This window comes from Protobothrops mucrosquamatus, unplaced genomic scaffold (assembly GCF_001527695.2).
Source record: "Protobothrops mucrosquamatus isolate PMUCROS unplaced genomic scaffold, P.Mucros_1.0 scaffold1697, whole genome shotgun sequence".
Taxonomy (NCBI): Eukaryota; Metazoa; Chordata; class Lepidosauria; order Squamata; family Viperidae; genus Protobothrops; species Protobothrops mucrosquamatus.
The window spans coordinates 16,609-29,721 of record NW_015387849.1 but is presented as its reverse complement, the minus strand read 5'-3'; the positions used below and the strand labels follow the sequence as shown (position 1 = coordinate 29,721).

The following is a 13,113-nucleotide window of genomic DNA, read 5'->3' as shown; positions in this document are numbered from 1 at the left end:
CTCCTTTAAACATTTTCTAAAGATGAAGTAATTTATAATAATAAAATAGTAGTATCAAGATATGAAGATAGAATGTGAATATTTATGACCTAAACCAGCCATAGTGGTTCCATGGCACACTGGATGCCATACCAAAAATATCCTGCATAGCACTTAGAAAATCTGCACATTGACAACATTTCCATCAGTCAATTGATAAAAGTCACAACTGCTTGCATCCTCATATATATTTTGTCAATATATTATGACATCCTAGGTTCTTGGGAAGAACTCAGTTCATATACAGGCCAACACCAGCTAAAGAACTGGCAGCTTGTGACTTCACATTGTTGTGACCAAATAACAACAATCAGCATTAGGTATGAGTTTCTGGTTTAGTATCAGGGAAGTTAGCCATGATGCAATGCTTAAGAGTATAAATATGAATTATACTTTTTCCTTCTGTTGATATTAATAACAGAAGTATTGGATTGTGCTCATTCCTTTTTGCCCATAATTTGCACACACAAGTTTTATCTTAATTTGACTCAATAAAATAATTTAATGCCCTGACACATTATTCATCCTATGGTAAAATATTTTTTAGGCTGCATTCCTCTTTTGATTTTTCAATGATCATGTTAAATGATACCTTAAATTTAGAGGTCAAGAGCTTTTTTAATACTATAAATGAATCAGGTGCCTGCTTGAGAAACACAGCACATTGATTCTCTCACCCTCTAGATAATAAACAAATTTGGGCCCAAAAATTATTTACTGTTTCCATAGCACTGTAATATAGCATCATAGTAGAACTAAGAATCCACTTAAAAGCTGGTGGAGCTGAATTCTCTCTATAAATTGAAACAAGGCTGAGCTAAAGCTCATTTACTGTCTTGGAACAGAATTGATCGTGCTTTCACATTTGATTCACCCACTGCAGATTTTGAGAGGAAGAAAAATGGCATTGTTCGGTCAGTTTAACTAGGCTGGAGTTAGAGAGAAAAGATTGGCTGATTTAATCCTTTTCTGTCTTTGAGGCCAATTTTATTAGAATTTGGGCTCATTTGACTGTCTTTTAGGTACAGCATTAAAATGTATCCGTTTTGGCTTTCCCATGAAAAAGTGTCAGCAGAAAATAATGCTATTGCTTTGTACACCTTTTGTATGCTTGGTTAAAACTACAGGTCTACCAGCATAATGTCCAAAGAAGCCAGGTGTAGCTTAGACTACAAAATATGACATACAACGGTTGATTGCTCCCTTCTTACATGTTTCCGAGCCCTTCCGTTGCATTTGTGTGGAACTATTGATGAAATAGCTCCGTTTATTCTCACTCAGTCCAGGTCAGCAAAATTACATTACAGCATTTTATTACTAGCCTTAATTTCCCCTTTTGATTTATTTTTCATCTATTGAGATCAATTGCGATAAAAAAGTACACAGACGTTATTTCATTAAATGCTCAGGATAAGAGGTTCTCATTGATGTTATTCCCATTTTTAATCTAACTGTGTCTACGGATTTCAAACAGTGTTTGTGGATACATTATTTCGCCTTTTGCTCTGTCTCTGGACAATGGTATAAAATAAGGGATCGTTCCAGTTGTTGTTCTTTTTTAATTCCAATTATGTTGCAAAAACTGGCAGAAACGGTGTTTAAAAATTCCTCATCTGCCAGACTATGCTGATTGCCAATCAGCCAAGTACAACAATATAGCTCGTTTGACAGCTTGTTCCGAAGCCTCTGGGCCATTACTGAAAAATTGCTGTTTTTCTATGCCAATGTCTTGATCTCCATTAATGATGATAACTGAGCAGTGACTTACATAACAATTCGAGTCAGTAGAAAGAGGAACCATATTATGAATTCGATGTCCCATTTCTGTTTTAGTTTCCAGTCATCAAGTACATTTCCCATGTATCTTGCTTATAATTAACAAGCCATTCATTTAATAGATGCTGAGATCTAAAGTATGTATAGGTAATCCTCACTTGACCACAAAATTTATGTTGCTAAGCAAGATAGTTAAGTAGTTTTGTCTCATTTTATGACCTTTCTTGCCACAGTTGTTAAGTGAATCAGTGCAGTTGTTAATATAGCTGTTAATTGAATCTAGCTTCCCCATTGACTTTGCTTGTCAGGTCACAAAAGATGATCACATGAGCACAGGACACTGCAACAGTCATAAATACATGCCAGTTGCCAAGCATCCAAATTCTGCTCATGTGACCATGGGATGCTGCAACAGTTGTAAATGTGTAAAACGATCATAAGTCTCTTTTTTCAATGCCGCTGTAATTTCGAACAGTCACTATATGAACTGTTGTTAAGTCAACGATTAATTGTATTAGCTGTGGCTTTATAGTTACCTTATAAAGTTACATTACATAGTCAAATGTAAAAAGAAATATAAAAATCCAGGTACCCTGAAGCAAGAATGAGAATCAGTAAACGTTGATTTATTTCAGGTTTCTTGAAAGCAAGATGTTCAACTAAAAATCAGTGTCTAGACAACCATTCCTTACCTCTACCAGTCATTAAGCAAATACCGGGGAAATTATCTTATTTTGGTGTCAGTCAATGCAATCACTTAACAGCATAGTGATTCCTGGGCTGCTTTTTGCATTATTGAATCTCTCATCTCTTTAGAATGATGGAGTGATTAGGATTTAGAGAATTGTGATTACATGTCTTTCAGGGAATATGGAGAGAAATTCTAGAAATGTAGTTGATGGGTCTATTGAGAACAATCAATGTACCGTGATATGCTGTATTTAATGAAAATACTACTTTGAGGATAACGGTGCTGTTGTGTTGGGCACCCGAGTCTTCTAATGAAATGTGCCAAATGTTTCAAATTTAAACAATGAAATGTTGCACACTTTGTGTTCTGGCATATCCTGTTCAAATTGCCATTCTGCAGTAATTGATTTGACCTTAACATGGTCAAAACTCAATATTTTACCAGTCTGTTATTTTTAATTGATATGCTTGCCATTCCATCATGGGTGGAGTCAAGGCTACTAGTAAAAATGAAGATATTATATTAAGATGTTCAATATTATTTTTAAAATACATGAAATCCTGAAGCTGACATTAATTAATTTAGGTGATTTAGCTTAACTCTTTTCTAGAGGAAGAGGCTGGCTGGCTCTTTCCCTTATTCCTGATGTTCTAAACCTGAGCTGTTCATTTATACAGGTAGACCTCAACTTATTACTACAACTGAGCCCAACATTTCTGTTGCTAAGCAAAACATTTGTTAAGTGAATCTTGCCCCATTTTACAACCTTTCTTGCCACAGTGATTCACTGCAGTGGTTAAGTTAGTAACATGGTTGTTAAGTAAATCTGGCTTCCCCGTTGACTTTGTTTGTCAGAAGTTTGGAAAAGGTGATCACGTGACCCCAGGAGACTGCAACCGTCATAAATATGAGTCAGTTGACAATTTTGATCACGTGACCACAGGGATGCTGCAATGGTCATAAGTGTGAAAAACGATCATAAGTCACTTTTTTCAGCGCCGTTGTAACTTTCAACGGTCACTAAATGGACTGTTGTTAAGTTAAGGACTATTTGTAAAGTCTTAAAAATCCACCCTGTTTTCTTAAAACTATGACTGCTCATGTGCCCAGTTAATTTGCAATTCAGCATCCAAGGGCAATGATATTAGTAGAATTTTCTAATTATAACATTTTTCTAAGTTGTAAGGTTAAAATTAAATTAAATTTTGAAAAGTATACTCCTCACATTCTGTTCGTTTTCATGTTTATTCTCCACTGGGTGTTTTAACTTTTGTTTATTGTCTCTTGAAAATTTTTCAACTGGCACAAAAATATGTTTGCAGCATAGATAAGGAAGCCACCTTTAAAACCTCTGCACTTATTATGGCAGTGGCATAAAAACTGACAGGCAAATTAGAATAAGATCTTAAACCTCTTTAATAAAACAATTAAAGTAGTGAAATGTGCCTTACCCTTTTAGTAATTTCATTGACAAAGACATTAAGGGCTCTAGGTGACATCTTGAAATCTATTGGAGTTCGAACAAGATATAGATATTAAAATTGTCTGATCTTCTCAGCAGTATCGCTGTAAAAGTCATATCTTTTTACGTAAGATGCAAAGGGCTTGCTAAAAAAATTAGCCAGATTGAAATGACGCATTATGAAGTTACAGTGTTGTAATCAAAATTGGCAACTTCATGTCCATTCCCCAATTCTAACTATCTAATGTACACAAAACTGAAATATTCTGTGTGAAAGAAACTTTATACAGATATTCGCCACTATTGCCAACTTTATACTTTTAATGTTTTATTTCTGTTGTGCCATGTTAATTTTCCTTTATACTTTTGCTGCTTTTATATACTCTTTCAGTAAGAGTTTTGACATTGTTTGTACCCACCCACCCTTGTCATTCTCTGCCATTCCTTTCTCTTTTCCAGATCTGCTAACATCCATAGCCTATTGCAATATATGATATAAACTTGTTAATAGACCCTGGGTAAATACGAAGGCACCAGGCCCTGTGCATCCTTACTAATGGAGTCCCTGGCTACGGTACCAAGGCTGATGTGTATTGGTGGATTGTACTGGCACAGAGGCTGCTTTTTTAGCACTAGATAATAGACTGAAAGGTTAAGAGCAAAGGATCGCAATGGAGCTTTTCTAGGGCTAATTACCTCTTCACTGCTCTGACTCTAATGTGACATGTTTATTGCCTTAACTAACAACTCATTAGCTTAGTTGATGTTTTTGTCAATATTAATTCGTTCATTTAAGCCAAGTCAAAGCTTAAACAAAGATGTCCAGGCTGAGAAGTGGGCAGCAGAGTGACTTTTGTTTAGTTCACCTTTTCTTTCCCCCCCCCCAAGCTCAGTTTAAACAAGATAAATGTTGACAAGGAGAAATATTTAGTGCGCCCTGGTATGTAGTTGGTGTTCATTCATACGTTTTAAAACCAGGCTGCTTTACTTAAATAGCAGTAGTTTGCAAGAGGAGTATTTCATAAATTAAAACACCTGCTTAAGGATGGAATTCAAAGACCCAGTTTCTTGTTCTTTGAAAAACAGCCAAGTTTCCCATAGGTTAAATTTGGGCAGATTTTCGGATTGGCCAGCTCCCTCTCAGTTACTAAATATGGCAGGCAGTTTGTTCAGTAAACAAAAAATAAAAAGCTGAGCTTTGAGAACTGCCTATAAGAGAAGGGGGGGGGGGAACCATAAAAATCAATACTTTGTCTCAACCACAGCAATAAGTAGCTAAATGAATGATATTTTAAAAAGCATACTGTATAATAGAATCACAGTAATGATCAATTACATTTATCTAGGAAAGTTACTTGTTTTGCCCAACATTCACATTTTACTAATGGATGATTGCTGCAGTTCATTATTTCAATGGGCTTCATTTGAAAATGAAAGTAATCCATTACAAGATTCATTATCACAATTTGAGTATCCATAATTTGGGAGTGGAAATGAATACGACAGAAGCCTTGTGTTATGTAGAGGTTGCCCCTCTGTTTAAAAGAGGAGAGGAAAAAGGAAGAGACGTGAAAGAGTAGAGCAAATTAATTTTGCATTTAACAAGTGAGAGCTGATGAAGTAATGCAGTAAGGATTGGAAGATTCCCAGGCACTCCTCCTAACTGAGTGTAGCTTTTAATGCTGGTGGAGTAAATGAAAATGTGGGCTTTGTTTTGTTAATTGTTGAAAACCAAACATAAGAAAAGTGCTTTTACACATCCCATTTCTTCATACAGATATAGAGCAAAAACAATTGGCATCCACAAAACCTCAGTGGAAATAATTTAAGTTTGGATGACCATGAAGTCTGTTAGAGAATGGAAGCACAATGTAGATGTCTCCAGGAAAACTGGACAAGGCAGAAACAGTTAGAAATTAAAGGTCACCTTTGAGCTTCTTAGAGAGCCCCATTTGTATAACCTAGGATAGGTATACTAAGACAGGAAGGTAGACAATAAAGTATTGATTTAAATCATAACTAAATGCTTACAAATCACCTCCAGTTATAGCTACTAGCACAAGCTGCAAAGGCTGATCTAAATAGAAAATCCTCATGATGCTCTATAAGACCTAACAATTCTAAAGTTTTTGGTAAATATCATGTATCCCCTAACATTCTGCAAATTTCTACTTGCTCTTTCCTGCTTATCAGCATTCTGAGTTCAGTTGGAAAAGAACAAACCAATCAACACACTGCCATTTATGAGTCTCGTCTTCAGTACTTTCTATGATGCAACCATCACTAGTAAAATATTTTTGTTCTAAGGGAATGTAATCAATTCCAACTTTACTCAGCATCCTTACAATCTTACCGTTGGCTCTCAGACAGCAATTCTTAGATGCAGAAAATAAGTTATTAATTCTTTAAATCGTTGTATTTTTTTCTCGTAGATGATATTAATTCTTTAAATCGTTGTATTTTTTTTCTCGTAGATGAGAGCAGTGGTGATGATGGTGATTATGAAGATTTTATCTACTTATCTATTATTATGCACCTAGTCTTGGATAGGCCAGTAAAATGATTTGGGCTGGGCCTCTCCTATACTCAGTATGATATGATATTGTCTTAAGAGCAAATTTTGTTACTGCGACATGGTTGTTATTATTTAGTTTTCTTTTGTATAATGGTCCCTAAGAACATTATGAAGACAGGAATCAGGATTTAAGCACTTGTCTCTTTCATTTTATCATTATGGTAGTCCAAATTCACCTCATCCAATTTTGTTGCTTTTAAAATAGCTGCAATCTTATCTAAATCCATAAATAAGTGTGGCCACTGCATCCAATATTGTTATGAAAGCCTTATTTAGAAAGAATGTGGTTTAAGAATGCAAGAAATATTTGCAGATATGATAAAGATCCACCCAAATCCTTGTGATAGGTGCGTCAGTTTCATCATGTTGGATCATCTCATCATTTATTCAATTTTCCCAATCTTTATTTCAAGCTTCTCTGGGGAGGGGGACAATCCATTGTCTTTCTCATGGTTGGGGAGAGAAACATTTGAAAAAACAAATTGTAAGAAGTTGGATCCCAGTAATTTTTGATAGTTACTATTCACAAATAAGGAAGGGAGAGTAAAATATGGAAAAATTATTGTAGATAGGACCAAATCTCATTTGGTTCATTATTTGTTTATTACATAGACTTTGATGCCACTCCCAATTGCTGACATTGAACAATTTATAAAACCTTGATTTTAATTAAGATTAGGGAAGGATGGTATAATCCAGCGGTATCAAACTGCCGGCCCGCAGACTGGATGTGTCATGCTGAAACCGCGCCCATCCCATTGCCGACAATGGAGAAAAAGTCATGATACGACACGTCACATGACATTGCGAATTTGACACCCCTGGTATAATTTAAACAAAGAAAAACTACTAATGGTGCCAACCATTTGTTTCCTTGCAGGGCATTATTTGGAACAATGGTTCCATTCCATTGTTCCATTCCCTCTACATACTCTCCTAAAAAGCTAGGTCTCCACAATCTTCCAGAATACTCATAGGTATAAGGCTATCCTTGTCTCTGGGATTAAAACTGTTTCCAAAGAGAAAGGTGCTCCTGCAGTCGAAATTTGAAATTGGACTTCGGTCGTGGCTCAACTTGTACTATTGGTAGACATTCATGTTGGAGAAAATTTTGGCAGAGGATTTTAATTACCTTTTATTTGTTTTCTATGGGTGGGAAGCAGTAGAAGGGGGAGGGAACAATCCTTTCAATTGCAGTGACTCATGAGGTTAGAAAGCTGGACTGATAATCGGCAGGCAAGAGCAATTGCAGGCCACCAAAGAAGCATTTGAACTTTTTTTAATTCTGCACATTCTAAGGGTGCTGGGTTGGAGAAAGGTAGAACTGAATTTTATACAGGCATTAATATGCTGTGAGTTAGAATCTCTTATCTCTCACAATTATGTTTGGAAGAGTTAGCGGTAAAAGGAAACCAGGCCACCAAAGAACATGACGGATGGACACCATCAAAGCTAAAGAACTTGCCAGAGGATAGATAGGATAGAAAAATTTAATGCAGCAGTGCAAAATTGGAAAATGTGGAGAGACCTGGCCCATAAAATCACCAAGAGTAGGACATGACTGAATGGATAACACCATCATCATCATCTCCCACAATGCAAATAATTGTACATATAGCTTGTCGCAACATATGGCTCATGGAGTATAATAAGGACTTGTTTTCCATTATTTTTATACATACACACACAGAGAGAGACATATATATATACAGTACATAATACATACATATAAACATTCTTACTTGAGCTACATTTTTACTCTTGGCCCCAGTTAGCAAACTGGATGGAGGAACTCTACTAGGTAACCCCATAAGCTTCCAGTCTACCCAAATCATAATACGCCACATTAGATCTTGTTTTCTTAACTCTGGTTTTCTCACATGTCTTGTATGGCAGGCAAAGCTTTGACCTATCTTCTGCTGCAGCCTCCCAGTCCCAAACTTCCTCCTCACAGTACCATTCGGAGAACTGCCATTGATCTCATAGGAAGAGGGTTTACAGTGTGGGAGCCTTATATGGACGTGTCTGCTGTGCTGATGGGCCTTTTGGAACTCTGTGCGGATGCCGAAAAACAACTTTCAAAGTAAGTATTTATCCCTTATTTCAGTGGTGGCGAACCTATGGCACGGGTGCCAGAGGCGGCACTCAGAGCCCTCTCTGTGGGCATGCGCACCATCGCCCCAATCTTAGGCCTTCAGCTGGGTTTTATAAAATCTTTTCACTTTAGGCCTCCGCCGCCGTATACAAAAAAAAATGTTCAATCAATCTGTCAATTTCAACTTCTCACAGGAAAAAAAAAGATCTTGCAAAGTTGGAATTGATTGATTGAACTTTTTAGTCCCACTCAGTCTGCTGTTATCACCGCAGGCACGCCTACCCAATGGGCCACACCCACCCGGCACCCGACGATGCATAAGTGGGTTTTGGGTTGCAGTTTGGGCACTCGGTCTCTAAAAGGTTCGCCATCACTGCCTTATTTGATTAAGGAGAAATGTTTTATCTCTGATGGCCTTTTTGATAGAGACATTTGCATTAGATTTGCAATGGCCCAGTTTTTGATTGGCTGTTATTTCCATGAGCACATTTCACCAGTGCTTCAAGACCCTCCACGGACTTCTCATTTGCTTCTCGGTACAGTTCAAAGTGTTCATTTCAACCTACAAAGACATACACGGCTTGGTGGTGCCAAGCTATTTTTTGAACTACCTCTGCAGCCAGAATTGACTCAATTCACTTGTCCTGTGAGAAACTCCTTATAAAGTCCCCATATTGCAGGGTGAAAGAGTTGAAGCACCCCACTATTATTTTACTCTACTCAGTTAAATTAAATAGATGGCCACATGTTGACATAGGCTTCCCTGGCTGAGAATCAGAGATGACCCTCGCCCCCTTGAGTCGGTCATGACTGGACAGGGGAAACCTTTAAACCTTTATCTGTGCTATGGAACACCCTTCCAGTTCATATCTGTTTAGTCCCCACATTGTTGGCATTCTGGAAAGATCAAGCTTGTTCTGGAGAGCCTTTGGTAGTTGAGAATAGGCTGATCTATGGTAGCTAGTTTTTATGTTCCATATTTGCATTTTATAGTTGTGAGTTTACAAATATATCTTTATATTCTACCATAGATTTTATTGTGTTATTGCTTTTTATTGTAATCCATGAGGATTGTAATACAGGAGGAGAGGGGGAGAAGGAGGACTGAAAACACTCCTTATGGGTTGAATCATTTGTACCTGTCAGAAAACAGGATAAATGGGTTGAGTCTACCCTGATATAAATAATATCCAAAGGTAAAAAAATACAAATCCACTGTATGCCAGCCACATCTAGAAACCTGATCTCTAGATCATAGTCACTAAACCCTGATATCTAGCACATTTAACATACAAATCCGTTGCTGGTTGAACAAATTGTGACTTCAGTAAAGCACAAGCATATATAACTTTTTAGGGTGTAATTGTAGGCAAGCCACGTCTACTTTAAAATCACAATCAAAAGGAAAACAATCTTGGTTTACTCATTTGAAATACTCTTTTCCAATTGCATTCCAGCATTATTCCTCTTATTCATTCCTTTCTTTTCACAGAAAATTCAGTCATGCTATCCTGATTTCCAGGAAATAGTTCAATCGCAGTTTTATGGTTTAGACTTCAAAAGGAAGCCAGGATAGCTTTTCTACTATAGGGAGTATGAAATTAGGAAGAAAAGGCAGAAACAAAGAGAGAGCATGTGAATGTATTAATCTTAAACAAATAAATCATGGTTTATCCATTTAATTGTACATGTGGATTGAGACACGTAGGGAATAAACTTTTCATATCCTCCAGCATATTGCCTGACTCTTTTCTGTTTTGCTTAAAATAAAATTTGCTTCATTGGTTTTTGATGGCATGTCATTGTTATTTTGTTAAAACTTAGCAGTGGAAAAAATTCTCTCCCTCTCTTTGTTGCTTTATATTTATATTTGTTTCATGGTCTGCGATTGCATCTCACACTGTTAAAGAATGCTGCTCCACCTCATCCCGGTAGGCAGACTCATCCCCCTTGGAGATAAGCCCCACCACGGTTGTATCACCCGCAAATTTAACAATATTGCTGGGATGAGTGGGGGTGCAGTCATAAGTGTAGAGTGTGTAAAGTAGGGGGCTCAACACACAGCCCTGTGGGGAGCCCATATTAAGAATAAGGGCTGAAGAGATATAGTTGCCTAATCTAACCCTCTGAGAGCGACCAGACAGGAAGTTCATAATCCAAAGGCAGATTGAATATGAAAAGTCCAAGATTGACAGGTTTAAGCACCAGTGTGTATGGAAGAATTGTGTTAAATGCAGAGCTAAAATCCACAAAGAGCATCCTTACATAGATCCCCCGCTGCTCCAGATGAGTCAGAGTAGTTTGGAGAATGATAGCTATGGCTTCCTCTGTAGATCTTTTTGCTCTGTATGCAAACTGGTGACTGTCGAGTGTGTATGGGAGGCAGGACACAATGTGCCTGCAGACCAGTTTTTCAAAATACTTCATGATAATAGGGGTGAGTGCCACTGGTCTATAATCACTGGGACTGTTAGTAAAAGACTTCTTTGGTAATGGAACAATGATGGAGGCCTTCAGACAGGATGGAATAGTGGACTGGGATAGAGACTGATTAAAAATCTTGGTAAAAACCCCAACCAACTGGTCTGCGCAGTCTTTAAGCACCCGGCCAGAACAGACCTTCAGGCAAGGAGGAGAGTGGCGCAGACAGGCGGGGGTAGCCAAAGGACCAGGCAAGGCAAGCCTCCCCTGCCATCTCCCTCCGCCTTCCAGACACCCAGCTTCAGTGTCACTTCGCACACTCCTGGCTCCGAAACGGGGAACAGGCAGCACGAGGGAGGAGGAGGAGGAGCAGGTGGCGGCAGTTGCCACTGGCTGTTGCACAGGAGTGGCGGAGGCCTTTTGCTGTCACTCCCCCCCTGACTCCAAAACAGCGAAGAGGGACCGGGTAAGGGGACCGAGCCTCCCCTGCCCATCCTCCATAACATGGCAGCCCGGCTTGGGAGGGGAGTGAAAGGGAAGAGGCGGGCAGCCAGCCAGGTGTGGGGCACATGGGGCAGCTCTACCCCCCCATCTGCCTCACCTCGTGGCAGCGGCACTGGTGCGTCACACCATTTAAGCCCTGAGCAACCAGACAATGGGATGGAGTGGGCGGCGGTTGCAAAATAAGACATCCCCTGAAAATAAGCCCTAATAGGTGTTTTGGTTGGAAAAAAATAAGACCGGGTCTAATAATAATAATAATAATAATAATAATAATAATAATAATAGTAGTAGTAGTAGTAGTAGTAGTAGTAGTAGTAGTAGTAGTAGTAGTAGTAGTAGTAGTAGTAAAGTTGGAAGGGACCTTGGAGGTCACCTAGTCCAACTCCCTGCTCAGGCAGGAAACCCTATACCATTTCGGACAAATGGCTGTCCAGTCTCTTCTTAAAAACTTCCAGTGTTGGAGCATTCACTGCTTCTGGAGGCAGGTTGTTCCACTGGTTAATTGTTCTAACTGTCAGGAAGTTCCTCCTTAGTTCTAGGTTGCTTCTCTCCTTGATCAGTTTCCACCCGTTGCTTCTTTTCCTGCCTTCAGGCGCTTTGGAAAATAGCTTGACTCCCTCTTCTTTGTGGCAGCCCCTGAGATATTGGAACGCTGCTATCATATCCCTCCTTGTCCTTCTCTTCGTTAAACTAGACATACCCAATTCCAGCAACCGTTCCTTATATGTTTTAGCCTCTAGTCCCGTAATCATCTTTGTTGCTCTTCTCTGTACTCTTTCTAGAGTCTCAACATCTTTTTTACATCGTGGTGACCAAAACTGGATGCAGTATTCCAAGTGTGGCCTTACCAAGGCATTGTAAAGTGGTATACTTCACGTGATCTTGATTCTATCCCTCTCTTAATGCAGCCTAGCACTGTGTTGGCTTTTTTGGCAGCTGCAGCACACTGCTGGCTCATATTTAGGTGATTGTCCACTAGGACTCCGAGGTCCCTCTCACAGTTACTACTATTGAGCAAGGTACCCCCTATACTATACCTGTGCATTTGGTTTTTCTTGCCTAAATGTAGAACCTTACTTTTTTCACCATTGAATTTTATTTTGTTAGATAGTGCCCAGTGTTCAAGTCTGTCCAGATCCTTCTGTATCTTAAGCCTGTCTTCTGGAGTGTTGGCTATTCCTGCCAGCTTGATGTCATCTGCAAATTTGATGAGTTCCCCATCTATCCCCTCATCCAAATAGTTGATGAAGATGTTGAAGAGCACTGGGCCCAGAACAGAGCCCTGGGGCACCCCACTATACTCTTCCCTCCATGTAGATGCGGTTCCATTGAGGACCACTCGCTGAGTACGGCCGGTCAGCCAGCTATGGATCCATCTGGTGGTGATGCTGTCTACCCCACATTTTTCTATCTTGTCAAGTAGTAGGTTGTGATCTACTTTATCAAATGCCTTACTGAAGTCCAAGTAAATTATGTCCACAGCATTCCTCTGATCCACTAATTTTGTCACTTGGTCAAAGAATGCAATAAGATTTGTCTGGCATGATCTA

At 38.9% G+C, this 13,113-nt stretch overlaps 1 protein-coding gene across 1 annotated transcript in view; it reads left to right on the top strand.

Moving 5' to 3' along the window:
- The first annotated feature begins 8,426 nt into the window (after window positions 1-8,426).
- The window catches only part of LOC107293684 (WD repeat-containing protein 7-like), an 18,396-nt gene continuing 13,709 nt past the window's right edge, over window positions 8,427-13,113 (top strand). Inside the window, exon 1 of the mRNA XM_015822846.1 lies at window positions 8,427-8,626. Coding sequence (XP_015678332.1) covers window positions 8,433-8,626 — 194 coding nt within the window. The 5' untranslated portion in view covers window positions 8,427-8,432. The remainder of the gene's footprint in view (window positions 8,627-13,113) is intronic.